This window comes from Lethenteron reissneri, chromosome 38, assembly GCF_015708825.2.
Source record: "Lethenteron reissneri isolate LAM-NWPU_2019-01 chromosome 38, ASM1570882v1, whole genome shotgun sequence".
NCBI lineage: Eukaryota > Metazoa > Chordata > Hyperoartia > Petromyzontiformes > Petromyzontidae > Lethenteron > Lethenteron reissneri.
This window is the reverse complement of record NC_083816.1, coordinates 7731020-7749386: the sequence shown is the minus strand read 5'-3', so window position 1 is coordinate 7749386 and position 18367 is coordinate 7731020. Positions and strand designations below refer to the sequence as shown.

At 46.7% G+C, this 18367-nt stretch overlaps 1 protein-coding gene across 13 annotated transcripts in view; it reads left to right on the top strand.

The window, feature by feature from the left end:
- The window catches only part of LOC133351754 (serine/threonine-protein kinase WNK2-like), a 136218-nt gene that overhangs the window by 49947 nt on the left and 67904 nt on the right, over nucleotides 1-18367 (top strand). For all 13 annotated transcript variants that reach the window (XM_061567239.1, XM_061567238.1, XM_061567232.1 and 10 more), the window contains exons 4-6: nucleotides 6312-6532; nucleotides 10228-10385; nucleotides 14008-14096. In XM_061567239.1, coding sequence (XP_061423223.1) covers nucleotides 6312-6532; nucleotides 10228-10385; nucleotides 14008-14096 — 468 coding nt within the window. The remainder of the gene's footprint in view (nucleotides 1-6311; nucleotides 6533-10227; nucleotides 10386-14007; nucleotides 14097-18367) is intronic.

Genomic DNA, 18367 nt, shown 5'->3' with positions numbered 1-18367 from the left:
TTGGTTCTTTCGGTAAAGTCACGTAGAACGGAAATAATAAAAAATATTATGTTATTTTATAATGTTTAACTTTTATTATTTTATTATTTCCATTCTACGTGACTTTACCAAAAGAACCAAGAAGATCAATTTTGATAAGTTACAGTTCTTTGACAAACGTGAACAGCCAGTGTTCGTGTGCGTGGAAAGTGATGCCTCCTATTGTGTGTAGCAGAGGTCGCCTGATAGGATCTCGGAGATAGCTTCCCGATATGTGCTTCCGCTGGCCCATTGTCCCACACGAACGCTTGCACTGCCCTGCGAAGCATTTGAACGGATTCTTCTCCTGACGTGCTCCTATCATGCTGATAGTATAATTGGCATAAGATTTGGTGACAAATCATCTTGAAGTAAATTACAAACGCGACGAAAGTCAACAACGCAGGAAAACGGAGCATGCTCACAAATCCGTAAAAGTCAGCTGAGCGCGCTGCTGCTCGAAGTGCATGAACCTCAGTGGGGCTGCATTGCACAGAAGCAGCAGCAGCAACAGCAAACAGCAAAACAGTAGCAGTGTTTCGATTTAAAGCTTTCGTGACTGCAGGGATTCATGTTCTTGGTTCTTTCGGTAAAGTCACGTAGAATTGAAATAATAAAATAATACAAATAAAACAATAAAATAATTATCACGACGTTTCGGCCACAACGCAAGTAGCCGTCCTCAGGTGGAGAACAGGTCTGTCGAGGAGACAGAGTCTGAATGAGACCTGTTCTTCACCTGAGGACGGATACTTGCGTAGTGGCCGAAACGTCGTGAGAATTATTTTATTATGTTTTATTTTTATTATTTTATTATTTAAATTCTACGTGACTTTACCGAAAGAACCAAGAAGAAGTAGCAGTGTTGACCTTCTATTTGACGGACTGTTGGCGGAATGCAATGGGTCCCCCCCCCCTCTTCCCCCCACCCCTTTTGTCGCCGCCGACAATGACTCAACGATCGTCTCCTAAAAGCCTCCGACGACGCACAACAAAAGGGGCGCTGCTGCAGCGCAGCATCCCGCGGTCAAATTGGCGAGTGGCCACATTTAGTTGTGCGAGCCCGCCCTCGGCCGGTCGCCGTGGCTCGAAGGCGGAGGGAGTTGCATTCGTCGTACTTTTGCGGGTTTTTTGGCGAACGAGCGGGGGCTGAGATCACCGCGAACGGTTTGCAGGTTGCGGCATTCCTGGGTTGTCTCGGCCTGCCATTTTCATGTTGTGCATACGCGCAGAAATAATTCGGTTGCGGTCGTGAGCTCAGAGATTGCGCCGTTTGTTGTTTGGGGGGGCGGGGTGAGGTGTGGGGGGTGGCTGCACGGACGAATGAACGCGAGCACGCGCCGGTGATCGTCACGTCCAAGGGCGATGAGTCGCAGCGTTCGTTAGTCCGCCTCCTCTTGTTGACCCCTAGCAACAAAACCAAACTTCTTCTCCTGCTGGTGCTCTACCTTAATGGCTGCCATCTCCTCCATCCTTCTCAGTTCTCTGCCCTCGACATTTTCATAAACGCCCCCCGTCCTTTAGCTCCTCCAACATCCCAATCCTCAGCCTTCCCTTCCTTCCTTTATTTTCCCCTTCCATTGTTCCTTCTTTGACGTCCTTCAAACCATCTTCCCCAATCCGGGTCTTCTTCTGATGATTCCGGGTATAATTCTTCTCCTTTCATCGATTCCATTCAAGATGTCTTAATCCGTCGTCTTTAAGTAGCAAAGCGCTTGCCCAAACACCTGTGTGCAGTTTTACTTGGAACTATTTTTGTAAGAATTTTTCAAGAAAGTCACGAAGATGAATCCCTGCAGTCACGAAAGCTTTAAATCGAAATTTTTCAAGAACCCAGAATACAGTGGGAGACCCTCCGATTAGCCTGGGTCGCGACATGCGGTGAGAACCAAATTTAACGCACGAACATACATACATAAAGGAGAGCGAAACTTCGTGTACCAGGCCGACCTTATAATTGGTGGAACGAACGAGGGCATCTGGCCTTGGTGATCTGAATTTTGTCGATCTATGAAATTGAGAGAAATAAAAGTATAACCAGTAAAAACAAAGTTTTTCACTATAAATCCTTTATATGCGTGGCGGCTAGAGTCCTCTCGTCCTCTGGCTTGAGATGGCTGCCACCTATGGGTCAGATGATTGTGTGCCAGTATTAAGCAATTGGTAATTAAATATTTAATTTGTTTTCCCTAAACAGTGTAAAATTTTGGGAAAAATTTTTCACGAACATTAATTGTCTCGCACAACGAGTCTGTGTGCAAAATGTCAGCTCGATTGGATCACGGGAAGTGGGTTAAAAAACGACCGAAAGGTTTGCACGGTCGTAAGCAAGCAAGTGAACTTAATATAAAGGATTTAAAAAATAAGTTTAACCATTTGGATAGCTAGCTACAAGGCCTTAGTTCTGCTTAGAAGCGAATCGTCAAGTCATGCACTGTTTAACTGCATGCCTAATACAGGTCCCCATAACTTAGTGAGCAGAAAACAACAGGTAGTGAGGTTTTCGTGCACAAACAACGGCAGGATGTACAAGCACAATGTGCGTGCATATTCTTAATTGCCCCATGAATAACCCAACCGGTAATGGATATCCATTGTAATTCATATGCACACATTAACCCACCCTCTGTCCTTCGCACCTGATTGCCTTACAAGTGACGACATCACATCTAGTCCCTCTATGTAAGAACTAAACAGGAGGGTTTTTCCACAAAACTGGCTGGTGCCTGATGATGCCGGTTGTAATTACTGGCGAAATGCCGTACTCGAATCGTACATCTTGTGGATTTACTCTCCAACACACCGGTGTGCTGTACTAGTAACGAATTGGCATGTTCTGTTTACGTGACAAACCTTACTAATTGGCTGTGTCGAGTGGTGGCGTGTTTAACGACACGTATTTATGTGATCTAACCCAAAAAAACCCTCTTGTGATCTATGAATTTAAAAGCAGTGTGCTGATTTGCCTGTAAAAGAGTTTTGAATTGGTGCACACTACCACTTTATCAATTTTATTATGATTACGATGCTTGTGAAAAACTACTGGACATCTGTGAAAAAGAGTTCTAGAGCTCATCGGATTCCTACAGTATAAATACATATTTTTATTCTGTTTACCTAGGAAAGCCTCCCAGAATCCCCAAGACACTTTTTTTCAGGAGGGTCCTGCCAGGTTCTGCCTGTGCTGGGGGTTTGGATGAGGCGGTGGCGACGCTTAGTCTCGCTGCGAGTAATTTTCAGTTGAATTTTTTAACGTCTAGATGTTTGGCCGAACACCAATTGGGGTTATTATTTCGTTTAGCTTGGTCAGAGAAACCAAGACAATGTAACAAAAGGCCTAAAAGTAGACACGTGCCTGGAATTCCTTTGTGGTGTGTGTTTTTTTTACATGAATATTACATTTGCTTTGAAAGCCAGGTCTCCCTTGAAAAGTAAAATTTTAAGTCACAATGGTCTTCTCGACTGGCTTGTAAATAAACTTGGCAAGATGACCGGTAGAAGAGCGAGGTGAAGAGGTCAGAACGCTCTCGTTGTACTTGCTTACGAAGCAGTAACCTCTTAAACTATTTTATTCATGATAATTGGTTTTTTACCCTTCTATCTGGCAACAAAACTGACACCTTTTCTTTATAAGGAGTCATGTTTGCATAGACCACAATACCTGCAGTCATAATGCAAACAAAAAACATAACTCTGATAATGTATGCACTGTCCTTGAAGTTGATTGATCCACACCCGAGACAGCTTTCCTTAGAGCCTAGTCTCACATGGGTGTCAGTTTTGTTGCCAGATAGAAGGGTAAAAAAAACAATTATCATATATTTTACTGGCAAATGAGGTTACAATGGTATTTTATTCATGTCGCTTTTGCATCGTCATTTTATAATAAAAAAACATTTAAAGTAAAAGAACTGTACCCTGCACGAACCAGAATCGCGCCATCGCCTGTATATAAAGCTTTGGGTGGAAAATTACTCGATGGTAGAATGCGAGCTACGTCTTAATTGCCGGGTTGTTGCCAAGTCGCGTGTGGTTGCACCCCTCTGGGATCTTGGCAGCGGCTTGACTTGGTAACAGCTTCACGGAGAAAATATCGCCAGAGACCTGCCATCGGTGTTTGTACACGGGCGTGTGTGTGGGGGGGGCTTTACTCGCAGTTCAGAGTTTGATGTGCGGACGTGGAGCGGGAATGTGCTAATTTTCATGCATTGATGTTTACCGCAGATGTGTGTGCTTGTTGCATGTGTTGTGGAGAGAGGTAGTGTAGCAGTTGGCGCACTGTACTACGGACCAACCCACCCGAGTTTGATTCCCGCTCACGGCCAAGACTGGTGATGATTGTCTGAACCGGTCCTGGGCCTCCCCTAGGTCGATTCAGCTTCAAATGAGGACCTGGTGCGGTGTGTAAACATCGCCACTGGGGAGACAAAAGCGGCTGGGCGTGGTACTGGCCACCCACCCCCTCGGTTTTCATAGGTGCTACTCGCTAACAGTACTTGCCACAACAGTCTGTTAAGACTACACGGGGGATCTTTGTCTTTGTTTGTGCGACAGTCGCCAAAGTGCAGAGATTGCATTTTGTAGAATGTTTTGTTTGATCTAATTTGGAAGTGTTTTTCACTTCTGGCATCCAACAGCAGTGTTTATTTTTTTAGTGGTTTGCAAAGCACAAACGTCGAAAATGCCAGGTAGTTAGAACAAAACAGCACGATTGTTGAAGGTTTAATAGATGATCATTATAAATATTACACGTGAAAAACGGTGACACCCGCAACATGAAGTCGCCCAAAGATCCCAACGCGCGGCCAAACTTATCAAAATTCAGTCATCGTTTATCGGGTCGGCAAACATCTAAAAAGAAGGCATAATCAACATAAATTACCGGCTTATGACCAAATCGCCCACAATGCCCACCATCTGGTAAGATCTCGGAAGCTAAGCAGGTTTGAGCCTGGACAGCGCTTTCTTGGGTAACCATCGTGAATAGCAAACTGTTTTTACAGTGCGCTCATACGAAAGTTATTACTTTCATTGCTCTGCTTGCCATATTGACCAGCAGCGCATCACATTATTAACTCATTAGTTTAAGATTTCAAAGCCAGGTTTAAATAATCTTTGCAATCAACAGATGTTAGCAGTTTTCCCGAAAAAACAATTTTAAAAATTACCAGGTAAGGCCCTCTAAGCTATGTAGCTCTTTTTCAGAAGCGACCGGGCCACAAATGATAGCTCAAATGAAGTGGCTCATCACGTGGAAATTTATAGCAGCCAAATACTCTTAAACGTGTAATTCTCAATGTGGAGGGAAAATCTGGAGGAGCCAGAGATAAACCCATGCGACCGCGGGGAGAACATGCAAACTTCAAATATACAGGCGTCAGAGTTTAGATCGAACCCACGACCTCCTGTATACAAGGCGAGGTAGTGAACCTCTAGCGCCCAGCGTGTGAGCGGGCTCGCTGCAGGGCTAAGTGGTGTGAAATGTGGCAAAAACTGTTGTTGTGCTGTACTTCTATGCTCCCCCACCTTCACCCAACCGAACTGACAAGTGGTGAAGTATGGTCAAAGAACCCCCAGGGAGGGTCGTCGGGGTTGTTTGAACTGACTTAAAATGGCGTAGGGGGAGGTCCCTCGTCCAGTTGTTATCGATTGCTGCACACGTGCTCAAGTGCAGTGATATCTATGACACTCGAGTTTTTCTAATCATTATCCAACCAGCCAACATGCCATATTGTTCCCATTGAAAGCGTCGTAGAAATTTTAGCAACGACAGTGCCGATGCCATTAATTTCACCGGGTAAATTCCACTGGGTGTCGAAATTCATTGGAGAAGCATCTTTCAGTCAAGTAATCATCCCCACGATCCACACGACGTTGGGAGGCCGTCATCCAGCAGTGGATTGACAGACGGCTGTACCTGTACACTTTTGTTCAATCCTTGGTGCCGATGGACTAAACCACATTTTGTATGCGTATATGGAGAGACGGAATGCGGTTCTGTTTGTGTTTTATACAGAAACGCTCCATTTATCGGAGTTAAGCGCCGGCGTTGCGGGTCTCGGGGATTGTTTTGCGACACTTATCCTCGCCTCCCTCTGCGAATGTTTCGATTCCTCTTGTGATACGGTTTGCTTTTCCTCTGATTTCTGTGTACTTTATTGTTTGTGTCGCTGATTACTCTTACAATTGAGACCTATCCCCTGGTCAACTGAGTTCTCACCTGGTCGAACAAAATTAACTTAATTTGACTCCACTGTTATCACACCCTCCCCCCCCATACCCACACCACACAGCTACCTGAAGCGCTTCAAGCAGATGAAGATCAAGGTGATGCGCAGCTGGTGCCGACAGATCCTCAAGGGGCTGCACTTCCTGCACACGCGCGACCCGCCCATCATCCACCGCGACCTCAAGTGCGACAACATCTTCATCACGGGGCCCACGGGCTCCGTCAAGGTCGGGGACCTGGGGCTGGCCACGCTCAAGAGGGCCTCCTTCGCCAAGAGTGTCATCGGTGAGTGCGGGCGGCTAATGTTTTTTGTGAATTTATTTTCCCCAGTTTCATCTCAGCTGTGCTAATGACATTGCAACGCCTTGGTGCTAGAGAACCTCTGATTAGCATGGTTGGCTACGTACGGTGCGAAAGAAGTCATTGGTACATACATACAGAAGCAGACATTACAGAGCTACTTCTGAGATCCATTCAAGCGGTCTGGGGTCCACACAGTAGTGTGAGAGTGATGTTTGTCACAAGGCATTTGAACAGATATTTAATCATGTGAGTGGGAATTTAGCCATATTAAGTGCAGCGCCAATTTAATGTGATTGTTTAATTGAACCTTATGGCGGAACCCCGGGGTCCCGAATGAACGGAAGTAAAAATCGCAATTAATTAATTTATTTTTGGCGACTCCGTCCCACCGCGCACATGAACGCCGTAACCTACATGGCGCGGATCATTCTGTTGTCTTGTCATCCAAGCGCAGCGAGGACGAATGTGCAGAAGAGCTGAACAAGCGAATGCTCTCCATGCTCGTGTATGGGCGGGATCATAAGTCTTATCCAAAGCTGCTCAAACTGCATATGTGACATAAGTCCTCTTTGTCATCACGGTTTGCATAATACAGTGAAACTGATCTCTTATCTTCATTATTATTTGTGACCTACCAATGTCTGCAGCCAGGATCAATCGATAACAATCCTATTACCTGCAGATATTTAACAGATGAGATGCGTTGCACCGTAAATTCCTCCTGTTTGATCATACTTCTCTTGTCCGTATGCATCTGTGCAGATCGGTGTTTTTGCGGTTAAGCCATAGTCCCCACATACCGCTCGTATGAATGCGGATAAGAGGAGTGGCGACCCACTACTCTGTAGAGTAACATTGGTATAAGCGCTTGTTACAATATGAACAGCGCATTGAAAACACGTACTATTTTATGTACTGTTTACAAAGTGTGTTCACAAATCCACACTGAGAAACACGATGAAAGACAGAGGGGGTGTAAATATTTTTTTCGATAGTGTATTTAAATAGAGCTACTGCAGGTAAGTAGTTTTCAGTTTTAAAGGCATAGTTTAACAAGACAACACTTGCCACCATCCTTTAAACCCATTGGTGAAAAAGAGCAAAGCTTTTGTTTACATTATAATATAATGTTTTGTGCGAGAGCCGGGGGCTTATGGAACCCCGGGGTTCCCTCCATAAGGTTCAATTGTGAAATCAGCCACACACTGCAATTGACGCGGTTTTAATCGCATACACCTGCCTGCATTCAAACTCATCGTCTTGGCCGTGCCAGCCCAGAATTGACCTCTGAGCCACCCGGCCTCCTAGGATGGAATCCTTTTAAGGGAGATGGTTTTTCGAATCCATGATTTAGCCGCCCGTGATTAAACCACGTTCTCAGCTGTAGTGAGATTCTGATCTCAGCCCTTGTCACCAATGACTACACGCAAAATATTATTTTTAAAAATGTATTGTGTAATTTGACTCTGTTCCAGCTCTAGGAATTCGTTCAATTTCAATGATTATGTGACGAATGTTGCTCTCTCGCTTTGATTGGCATGGGCATGTGACAAACAAACTTTGGCAGGGAATGTGAAAGGCGTTACACAAAATGTGGGTGAGGATGTTTATTGAAGTATCCTCCAAAGGGGTTCCGCGATTTCGTCTTCCGGTGCTGCTCCCCGACTGTGACAGTTCCTCCTGGGAATTTCTTCATCTCATCAAGTGACACCCATGGCACAATTGGAAAATAATTTGGGGCCAAAAAAAGCCACCGTTGACCCACATCAGGAAGTTTGGCTGTTTCTTTGCTCTGTATTTTCTTGTAAGACCAAGAGATACGACCATGTAAGCTTTGCTGAACGAGTTGAAAGATAATTTTGCAAACGCAACTTACATAATCACCGCACTATCACTTGATAAAAATTATTAAACCGATTTGTCCTTGGTATGGGTCATGCAAAGTTGCCAATGTTATATCCCACTTAGCGGTATTTCGAATACACGCGTCAGCAACCAAAATTACAAGAAGAGCCATTTTTTTCGAAATCGGTAACAACAAAAAAACTCAGTATTTTAAGAGCCTGCAATGCTGCACGTGCTGAATACCAGACGGTGGGTCCTTAATGAGCAACGTCACAAAGCAGCGGTCCTTAAAGAGCCACGTGCGGCTCCGGAGCCACAGGTTTGCCGACCCCCTGCTCGACAGAGGTCGCAAACGGGTTTTGATTCCGTACCCGTACCCGGCCACACCAGGGTCGCAAACCGGTACCCGTACCCGGCCGGGTACGGGTAGCTGGGTATCGGGTAGGGTACAGGTATCCGGTACCCGGTTGCGACCTTTGCTACTCGAGTTCACGTGCAGCCTTTTTGTCAACACATTGGTGGACGAGGGCCTCCCCACGCCACGTGGATTACGGAAGTTATTTGACCTCCTTCCCGCTGATCGGTGCATGTTGGTGAAGGCGGTGGTGCCCCAATAGTCTGTTCAGGCTATGCGGCGGGAGATCTTTGTGTTGAATTTGCAGCGTGTTGCAGTACAACCGTGCATTATTTCCACGCTGACCTCCGATGACAGTGTAGCCCTGTAGCAGTCTCTAAGAAACCTATTATTATGCGTGGCGGTTGCCCATCCAAGCAATGTCCCGACTCACTTCTGCTTCGTTACGGGAGATCTGGTGAGATCGGAGACATTCCGGGTGATTTTAGTCACTGGTCCGTAGAACCAGCAGTGGTTTGGCGTTTGTCTACTCTCTAGGGTGAGAGGTTTGGCAGCTGCTGTGTGCTCATCTTTGTCGTGGTTGCAACGTAAGATGATGCTTTAAATGCAAGGAGCGCAACAGCGGGGGCTTATCACCTGTGGGTATCGCAATGAGAGAAATTGTTTTGCTGCAGATTGCCTGTAGTTAACTTTAAAAAAATAATCTTTTTTTTTTCCGTCTCATTGCTAGCATACGTAATTGTAAGGTTGGGGAAATCATACCTTACGCTCTCCGTGCTGGATAATTGCGGGAATGGGATAACTGGCTGCCGAGCTTGACTGGTGCTAAATAACACACATCGCTATCTAATGAGACGTGCGTAGAGGTGGGGGGGGGGGGGGGGAATGGCACACAGGAAACATTTATTTATTTTAATACATATCTTTTTCAGGATTTTGTGGCTCAATAAATGTGGGCAGCTTGAGCAATTTTCCCCAGCCCGGTGACATGTGAATTAAAATGAACGATTAGGTGATACTGCATTGGCAGTAGTGCACAGACAAACCCAACATGTTTGTCAATAACACTGTTGGTGTGAAATTGAAAAGAAATATAATAATAATAATAATGTGGCTTACATTTTCCATAGACGCGTTTAATGCCACCAGTGCAGAAGCGGTGAGTGAGCATTCGGGATAGCCACGTGATTAGGCTGCCTATTCTTGACGAAATCTTACTCTTCACAGACAGTGCCACAGGGAATCCTCATCAGTCATGATCTATTTATTAATAAATTATTGTCTCCAAGCCATCACCATCTCAGTTTTGCAATGTAACGTCCCATGTGGCTCTTGCACTTGAGCCAATGTCATCGTTCTGTCCCCACGATAGCTGTCCTCGACGGCGAATTCCTCTCCTTTGATTGGATAATGATGATGACGACGACGACAACGAACAAGAGGAGACATTGACTTGTGTGCGACGTTTGCGTGGCAGGGACACCCGAGTTCATGGCCCCGGAGATGTACGAGGAGCACTATGACGAGTCGGTGGACGTGTACGCGTTCGGCATGTGCATGCTGGAGATGGCCACGTCCGAGTACCCCTACTCCGAGTGCCAGAACGCCGCCCAGATCTACCGCCGCGTCACCAGCGTGAGTGCACAGCGCGCCAGCCACCCACCCAGCCAGCCACCCAGTCACCCACCCACTCAAACCACTCAGTCACTCACTACACCCACCCCACCCACCTCACCCACCCCACCCACCCCACCCACCCACTGATGCCGGCGCCCCTCTCTATTTTGACTATAAACTATTTAAATGTTACCAGGTAAGGCCCACTGAGCTATATAGCTCTTTTCTAAAAGCGACTTTGCCATCACAAATGATAGTTCAACCAAGCGGCTTATCACGTGGAAATGGATAGCAGCCAAATACTCTAAACACATGTGGAGGAAAAAACTGGAGGGCCCAGAGAAAAATCTATGTGACCACGGGGAGAGAGAGACCTGCAAACTCCAAATATATAGCAGGCGTCGGAGTCAGGATTGAACCCACGACCTCCTGCATACCAGGCGAGGTAGTTAACATATCGCCACCGCAGCGCCCTGTGTACCGACCGACATCACGGGCAGCCAACCCGTCCTGCCCCCTTGGCCCTGCTTGGCCCCCGAGCCAGATTCAACGTCTTGTGATGTTGGTGCAGGGGCAGTTTGGTTCCGGTTTGACACGGGTATATATCCAGTGGAAATATCGCCATGCCATGCGGCTCGGATGTGTTGGCGTATAGAAGATATTTGTAAGTATATAGGTCTTTGTGTGGGCCTGTGGGTCTGGAGATAAGTCTATGCAAGTCTTTTTCCTTCTCCTTTCTTATCCATCAACATCCCACTGCTGGACAAAAGCCTTCCCTATTGTCTCCCACTATTCACAATCTCTTGCCACTTCCATCCAAGTTGCTCCTCCAAAATCTTCTCTTCTCATCCCACGCATCTCATTATTCTGTCTCCCTCTCTTCCCCTCCCTTCCATCGTCTCCATTCCATTGCTAATGATTGGGCCTATCTCTCGCTTCTGTAATTCTCAGCGAAATGTTATGCCCCCCCCCCCCCAACTGCGTTCAATTTTTGTTTTCACATTGTTCATGATGTCTGTTATTGTCTTGGTTTAATTCTCAAATCTTGAATGTTTCTTTTCATTTTGTACCTCCATGTTACATTTAAAATCCTCCTTAAATTTCGATTTAAAGCTTTCGTGACTGCAGGGATTCATCTTCTTGGTTTTTTTCGGTAAAGTCACGTGGAAGTCACGGAAAAAACCAAGAAGATAAAATCCTCCTTTTCATTGCCCTTTGGTTGACTTGTCACGTTCTCACTTGTTCTTTAGTTGGTGGAGGGGACATTTGTGCCCCTTAGTTCGTTCCGGCTAAAGTCCAAGAATCCCGTTTCCAATTGAAACGCGTCGGTAATCGTCCCTTCGTGAAATTTCTCATTATATTTATTTTTATTATTTTATTATTTCCCTTCTACGTGACTTTACCGAAAGAACCAAGAAGAAGATTCTCATTGACCAATACATTTTCTCCCAGCACGAGTGATTCTCTCTTGCGTCTCTTTGTCCTGCCTATCGCAGGATTAAATGATTTGCCCGAATTCCATAAATTATTATATTTGCACACATTTCAATACGTTAACATTCAAGCTTAGTCCTTTGCTAAACCGTTGGTTATAACTTTTAGTTTTCTTCATATTCATCTCAGATATTACTTCCTTCTTCTAACCTCTGCCTCACCCACAAGCAAGTCTCTTCACCAACTAACCCCATCATGCACCGAACGCACCAGGTTGCTTAACCCAAGCAGCTTTGAACCTGGTCGGTGCTTGGACTGGAGACTGCCCGGGAAAGCCAGGGTGGTGTTGGCGTGGCCTGCGAGGGAGATAGGAGATCGCAGCACAGCGATGGGGGTCGAGAGGCGGGCGGGGGGGTGAAAAATAATTGCATTGTCATCTGAGGTGCGATTCGAACCCACATCCGTCACGCGTTTTAAAAATAAGCTGCTTCGTGTTTAATCCCCTCTCCTACAGCTGCTTTGTGTAGTAGATACCGGTTGTTACTTTGCCACTTAACATCTGTGGTGTCACCTTGGTTTCTGCCCCGCCTCCCCCCCCATGGCCCTCCCCCCGCCCCCACTTACTGCCCAGCAGGGCATGCAGACAGACAGGTGGGGGCCATTCTGTCTCGGTTTACAGACTGTCCCAATAGGAATCCATAAACGCTTACTTCACCTTCAGCAGAAAATATATTTTTTTTGGGTTGGGGGGGGGTAAGTATAAAATCGCCTTGCGCGCAATTTAATTTGTTTAATTCATTAAACGTATCGTGCTGACATTTCTTACTTGGGTTCCAAGAATTTATCCAAAAATAACTAAGTGTAATTTTTGTTCATGCCAGCACGAGTGTGGTGTTTCTGCCGGGCCTGTCCGGGGGAAATTGCCGACTTGCCGTGGTCTCTAATTAGCCGTGTATGGGTGATGTCAGATAGGCCGACTTGACTTTTTCTTGTTGGGGCGAGGGGGGGGTTGCTTTTTCTCGAATTATTAACGGTACTAAAAATGTGCTCGGGGGGAAAAAAAATAAGAAACGCTGCAAGCTTCCTGCCCGCGCAAAAAAAGGAATTCCAGCATTTATCCTCTTCCGATCAATCGAGCCGTAGATGAGTAAAAAAAAACTGTGCCTCTCTCTGGAAAATGGGGTGACCATCAAAAGGTGGCCGACCGTCATTATCGGTTGTTTAAAGACCCCCCGAATGTGCTCGCTCACTCTTCTCTGTGCGTTTGCCAAGGCTTTGAGTGGCTGTGTCGAGGCCCAATTTTGGTGAATTTTCTCCATTGCCCAAAAACAATAAATTGTGAAAACCCCCGTAATGCTAGACGCCCTGCCTCCTTTGTTGCGCTCGCCAGCGCGGAAATCATCGCTAGCTCCGAACTCGGGGTTCATTCTTGGGCCAAAACTGCCAAACGGCCCGACGGATTGTATGTGTCTAAACACGTGCCGCTTAAAAAAATAAATTTATGTATTTACACATTTGAAATGCAGGACGATTCTATTGGTTGTTTCCTGATTGAAAGACCGAATTGCCTGTATATAACTTCAAAGGTCACGTTAATAATACACGAGCGGCGGGTAATTACGTGACTTCACCCACAATGAGGCCGGAGCTTCGATGAAAGCGTCGGGAAGTGGAGGGAATGATAGGGGTGACCAAAGTGACAGGCACGGACACAGACAGACGCGCACACAGACACGCACGCACGTGCAGATACGTTTAAAGAGACACACAAACGCCCAAATCCATTTCCATGCACATGCACACACAGACGCACACATACGCAAGTAAACAGACACACACGCAAAGACGTACAAACGCAGATGCATACCTGCATGCACATTAATACACAGATACACGCCCACAAATATCTCCCGTATAGCCTTAGCAGACTGTTGGGGCAAGTGCTATTAGCAAGCACCTATGAAGGTCGGCACGGCACACGAGGGCGTGGATTATGCAACACCACGCCAGGGCTAGTTTTCACGCAGCACGTACCAGGATCTCATTTAAGGTCGAGTCAACCTAGGGGAGGCCCGGACCGGTTCATGTAATCGTCACCGGCATTGGCCGCGAGCGCGAATCGAACTTGGGTCGCACGCACAAACACGCGTGCAGTTAAATGATCTTGTTTGTCCCCCGCCCCCCCCCCCCCGCATGCCGCGTGCAGGGTGTGAAGCCGGCGAGCTTCAACAAGGTCGCTTTCCCTGAAGTGAAGGAGATCATTGAGGGCTGCATCCGGCAGAGCAAACACGACCGGTGAGTGGTTCGGCACGGGTGGCTTGTCGCGGGGGGCACGGGCCCAGGCCCTTGCGCCACGCTTGCGCTACCGATGCGGAAACGTCGCCGTGGGGGGGGGGGGGGATCCCTTGCAGCGGAGGCCCTAAATGCAACCGCATCTCAAGACTCTGCTGCAGGGGGAACAGTGGGCATCTTCAATTTGTACGACATTGGTGTGTCAAAGGTCAAGTCAAGTTTATTTGTGTAAACCGGATAAGAACTCAAGCGACCAGCGCACGTCACTGCCGCCGTCCACAGCAGCAACCTAATGGACATCTGTGATAAATAGTTAATCGGATCCCTCCAGTATAAACAAATCTTCTGATATTGTTGTTACGTACACGAGCTACATACATCATAACAATGAGCAGCTCGCGGTCAGGAAATCCTCGCACGCGAGGGTGGCCCAGCGGCCTCGTAGAGTCGTGACGGGGCAGTGCGCAATGACTTTGGGTAAAATTAGTATGGGGTGCAGCAACGTCGCAGTGGTTGGCACGCCCGAGTTCGATTTCTGAGGTCGATTTTCAGCCACATAAATCATCCATGGTGAGTGACCTCTTCATCAGAACCGGGTCGTGAGATAACCCTCTCCTCGACCCCGCCCCCCCTCCCCCCCCCTTCTTTACCATTCACCAACTCCACACATTGACCAGTGTGGCGACGCGCGATCAAACATTGCTTCAATTGTTGTACAGAGCGCAACTCAAACGGAACTTTGTTTTTTCTTCTTCTTGGTTCTTTCGGTAAGTCACGTAGAAGGAAAATAATAAAATAATAAAAATAAACATGATAAAATAATTCTCACGACGTTTCGGCCACAACGCAAGCAGCCGTCTATTATTTTATTATTATCTTCCTTCTACGTGACTTTACGGAAAGAACCAAGAAGATGAATCCCTGCAGTCACGAAAGCTTTAAATCGGAACTTTGTTTACCTGTTTTTTTGCTCTTTGTCAATTTGGTTTTCCGAGGTCACTTTGTTGCAGATGAAGATGCTAACCTTCGTGTCTTCCCTTTTAAACTTCCTTTTTACAATTTCCACCTTTGTCCTCTTTAAAAGGAATATCGTACAGCCATAAATTCAACGATATTTAACAACCACCCGATTTGGTCTCCGAACGATGACGAATTGTGGCGTAGACGATGATGATGATGATGATAACGAAGTGAATGCACTGATTAGACGGTGGGCCCGGTAATTTAACCAACGTCATTGTAAATATGAACACTTGCTGCTTTGACAGATGACTTCATTGCAACCCCATGGCCAACCTGGCATGACAAAGCCTTCTCATTCATCCAGACAGTGGATTGGGAAATATCTGTGAATTCATTAATGGTTTGATATGAGTAAACAACCTACGGGAGGATTAACAGAGTATCGTGCACGTCCCGCACGCATCATCCACGTCACCCACTCGTCATCCGAACCACACTTTGTATGTTTGGCGAGGACAATTCCATGTGATGGCACAAGGCATGCCCACGTTGAACGGCGTGTGTCGCCGGGTCTGGTTTGAAGGGGATGGGCAATGGCTGGTTTGTTGTCGTTCTCTTAACTTTGGGATGAAAACCAAGGCAGCCGCCGTGTAGGGTGGCTAGTGACATTTTTCCCAACTACTCTCAGGATCATCCATGAGTTGCTGTGCTTTGGCTGCCGTTGAAGCGCGTTTGGCATTTACAGCGAATCTTCAGAGTTCTACAACGTGGTCAAAGTGGGACATGGGCTTTTTCCAGTGACCCACATTTCTTAAATGTGCTACTTCTGCAAGCATTGATTTTCTTTGTGTTATTAAACAAAATGTGTATTAAACTAACTATTATTAGTTAAGCTAAATAAACCTTTAAAAAAAAATCTCTGTAATGTAACTATTCTGCAAATTTCTCAATTGGGATTACACACAGCAGCAATATAGCCCTCTACTGCTAAAACTTGGCAGGACCCTCCTGAAATCGTTTGAGACTCGGTGAGGCTATACTGGGTAAGCAAACTGCGTGTGCCAGGCTATTAGAATGTACGCATATGCCACCGCGAGAGAGAGGTAAAGAGCTCCCATTCGATATGAACCTCGCATGTCGCTTACGTGCCGATTAACCAACTCATGCGGACAAAAGACAACTCATGCGGGATGGGTGGGAAGCGAGACGGAGTTGAGGCGCTGACACGAGGGACGTGGCCTGACGCGACACATTTGTACGTGATCCGGCGGCAAGTAGTTCTCTCAAAGTGAGCAGCTCGTGTTTCACAAGCGTCGTTTCATAAGCGGCTGCCAGCGTTGGTGACTCAGGAGGCGATTGTCACCGACGAACAATATGCGAGCGAGTCGCCTTGCCATCCAAGATGCGGTCATAATTGCTGTCGGTCTCATGGTGGTTGCATTTTACCATCTGGCATTGTGGGTAAAAAGGGGCAAATTAAAAGTTCGGGCCTCCGTATTCACGTTTTGGCGAATGTCATTTTGGTTCAAACATTTGGCGATGCCTGCACAGTGGAACAACTCTCTCGCCACGGTGACGAGATGTTTACTACCTCGCCTGGTATGCGGGAGGTCGTGGGTTTAATCCTGACCATGACACCTGCTGTATATTTGGAGTTGGCGTGTCTCTCTCTTCCCGTGGTCACGTGGATTTTGCTCCGGGTCCTTCGGTTTTTCCCTACACATTGATGGTATCAATCAACGTGCGTTTATTGTATTTGGCTGCGATAAATTTCCACGTGATAAGCCACTTTGTTAAGGTATCATTTGTGGCCAGGTCGCTTCTGAAAATAGCTAAATAGCTCACAAGTGGGCCTTACCTGGTTAAATAAGAAAAATAGTTTAGTCTTTCGTGTAAATTGCCACAGAGATGTGTTCCGGTTGTTCTCTAGCCCTTGTGGTTTTAGTCAGCCTTGTGATCTCAGAATGACACGATTGCGTAATTCTTGCTTGAATATATTTTCTGTTTTGTTACTCGATATTTGGGGTGTGGAGTGGCGGTGGCACAGCAGTTGGTGCACCGAGCGTTGAACCCAGCCGGCCACCTGAGTTGGATTCCCAGCCACGGGCTCACGTCGTTTAAGAGTGATGTCTGAACCGGTCCCTGAGCCCCCCCCCACCCCTCCCTGCCAGTTCACCCAATCCACACTGACCAGCATGGAGAAGTATAGCCACACAACCCCCACGGGCCAGCACAGTGTGGTGAGACAGTCATTCACAGATGGATTGTTGTACGTATGTTGAACTTCTTCCGCACCGGGCGTAGCCAATTGTGCTAATCGGAGGTGCGACCCTGCTAATGGGAGGATTTACAGTAGTATGGGAAATTATTATCATTATTCAGAAGTACTTGTAGGCATGTAACGATTCGCCTCCCCGAGCGAGTCGGTGAATTGTCGCGATTCAATCCAAGAACCATTTTCGATAGATTGGATAGCACTTCTAAAGCGGCACCGGGAGTGATGTGAACTTATCGCGTCCAACGTGTTTGCACGGATATGAGAATGACGGTTCTCACCCTCGCGATTGCAGGCACGTTCTCGCGAGCTCAGCAGTCGATACGAGTCGACGCGTCGTTATGCCCCTTCGTTGTCGTAAATTGATTTCTCACGTGCCGTGTACAGTCACGCGGGCGGTGACTAATGCGCCCATTGGCAGCACATGCGCTTGAGTGAGTCAGTTGTCCTTTGCTGCAACTAAACTTTCTTGAGAGAAACCACAATCGCATTATGTTCATTTATTTAAAAAATCATAATGCATATTGTGAATAAATTGCAGCCATTAGTCACTGGATTGAAGGCCTCCCCAAAGCCGTGTCGGGTTGCGGAGACTGACCACGCTTCAACACGCTTACGAATACCATTCTGTTCCATCTCATTCATCTTCATTGTCCACTTGTGCCTTAGTAGGAAAATCATTGGCAATGACTAATGTCAACTTCTTTCGCACCGTACGTAACCAACCGTGCGAAATCGGAGTTGCGAGCGAAGGACAACAAACTCTACATTTAACATTAAATAAAGCAACGAAATTAGGCAACTCTATTGCGTTAAAATGGAAAATGTTCATAAGTGTAATTTGTAGGATCGTTTAAAAGTGCCTGGGTGCTGCACATACGTATGGCAGTGTATGAAACTGCGGGGGGGAGTGCGGTGCGCAATGAACCCCGACGACCTGAGGATTGATTCACAGCCGTAGCGAAACATATCGCTGGCTGAGAGTGGTCGCCTCCGAGTGCCTCTGTTGACTCGGCCTTAAGTGGGATTGACTCAA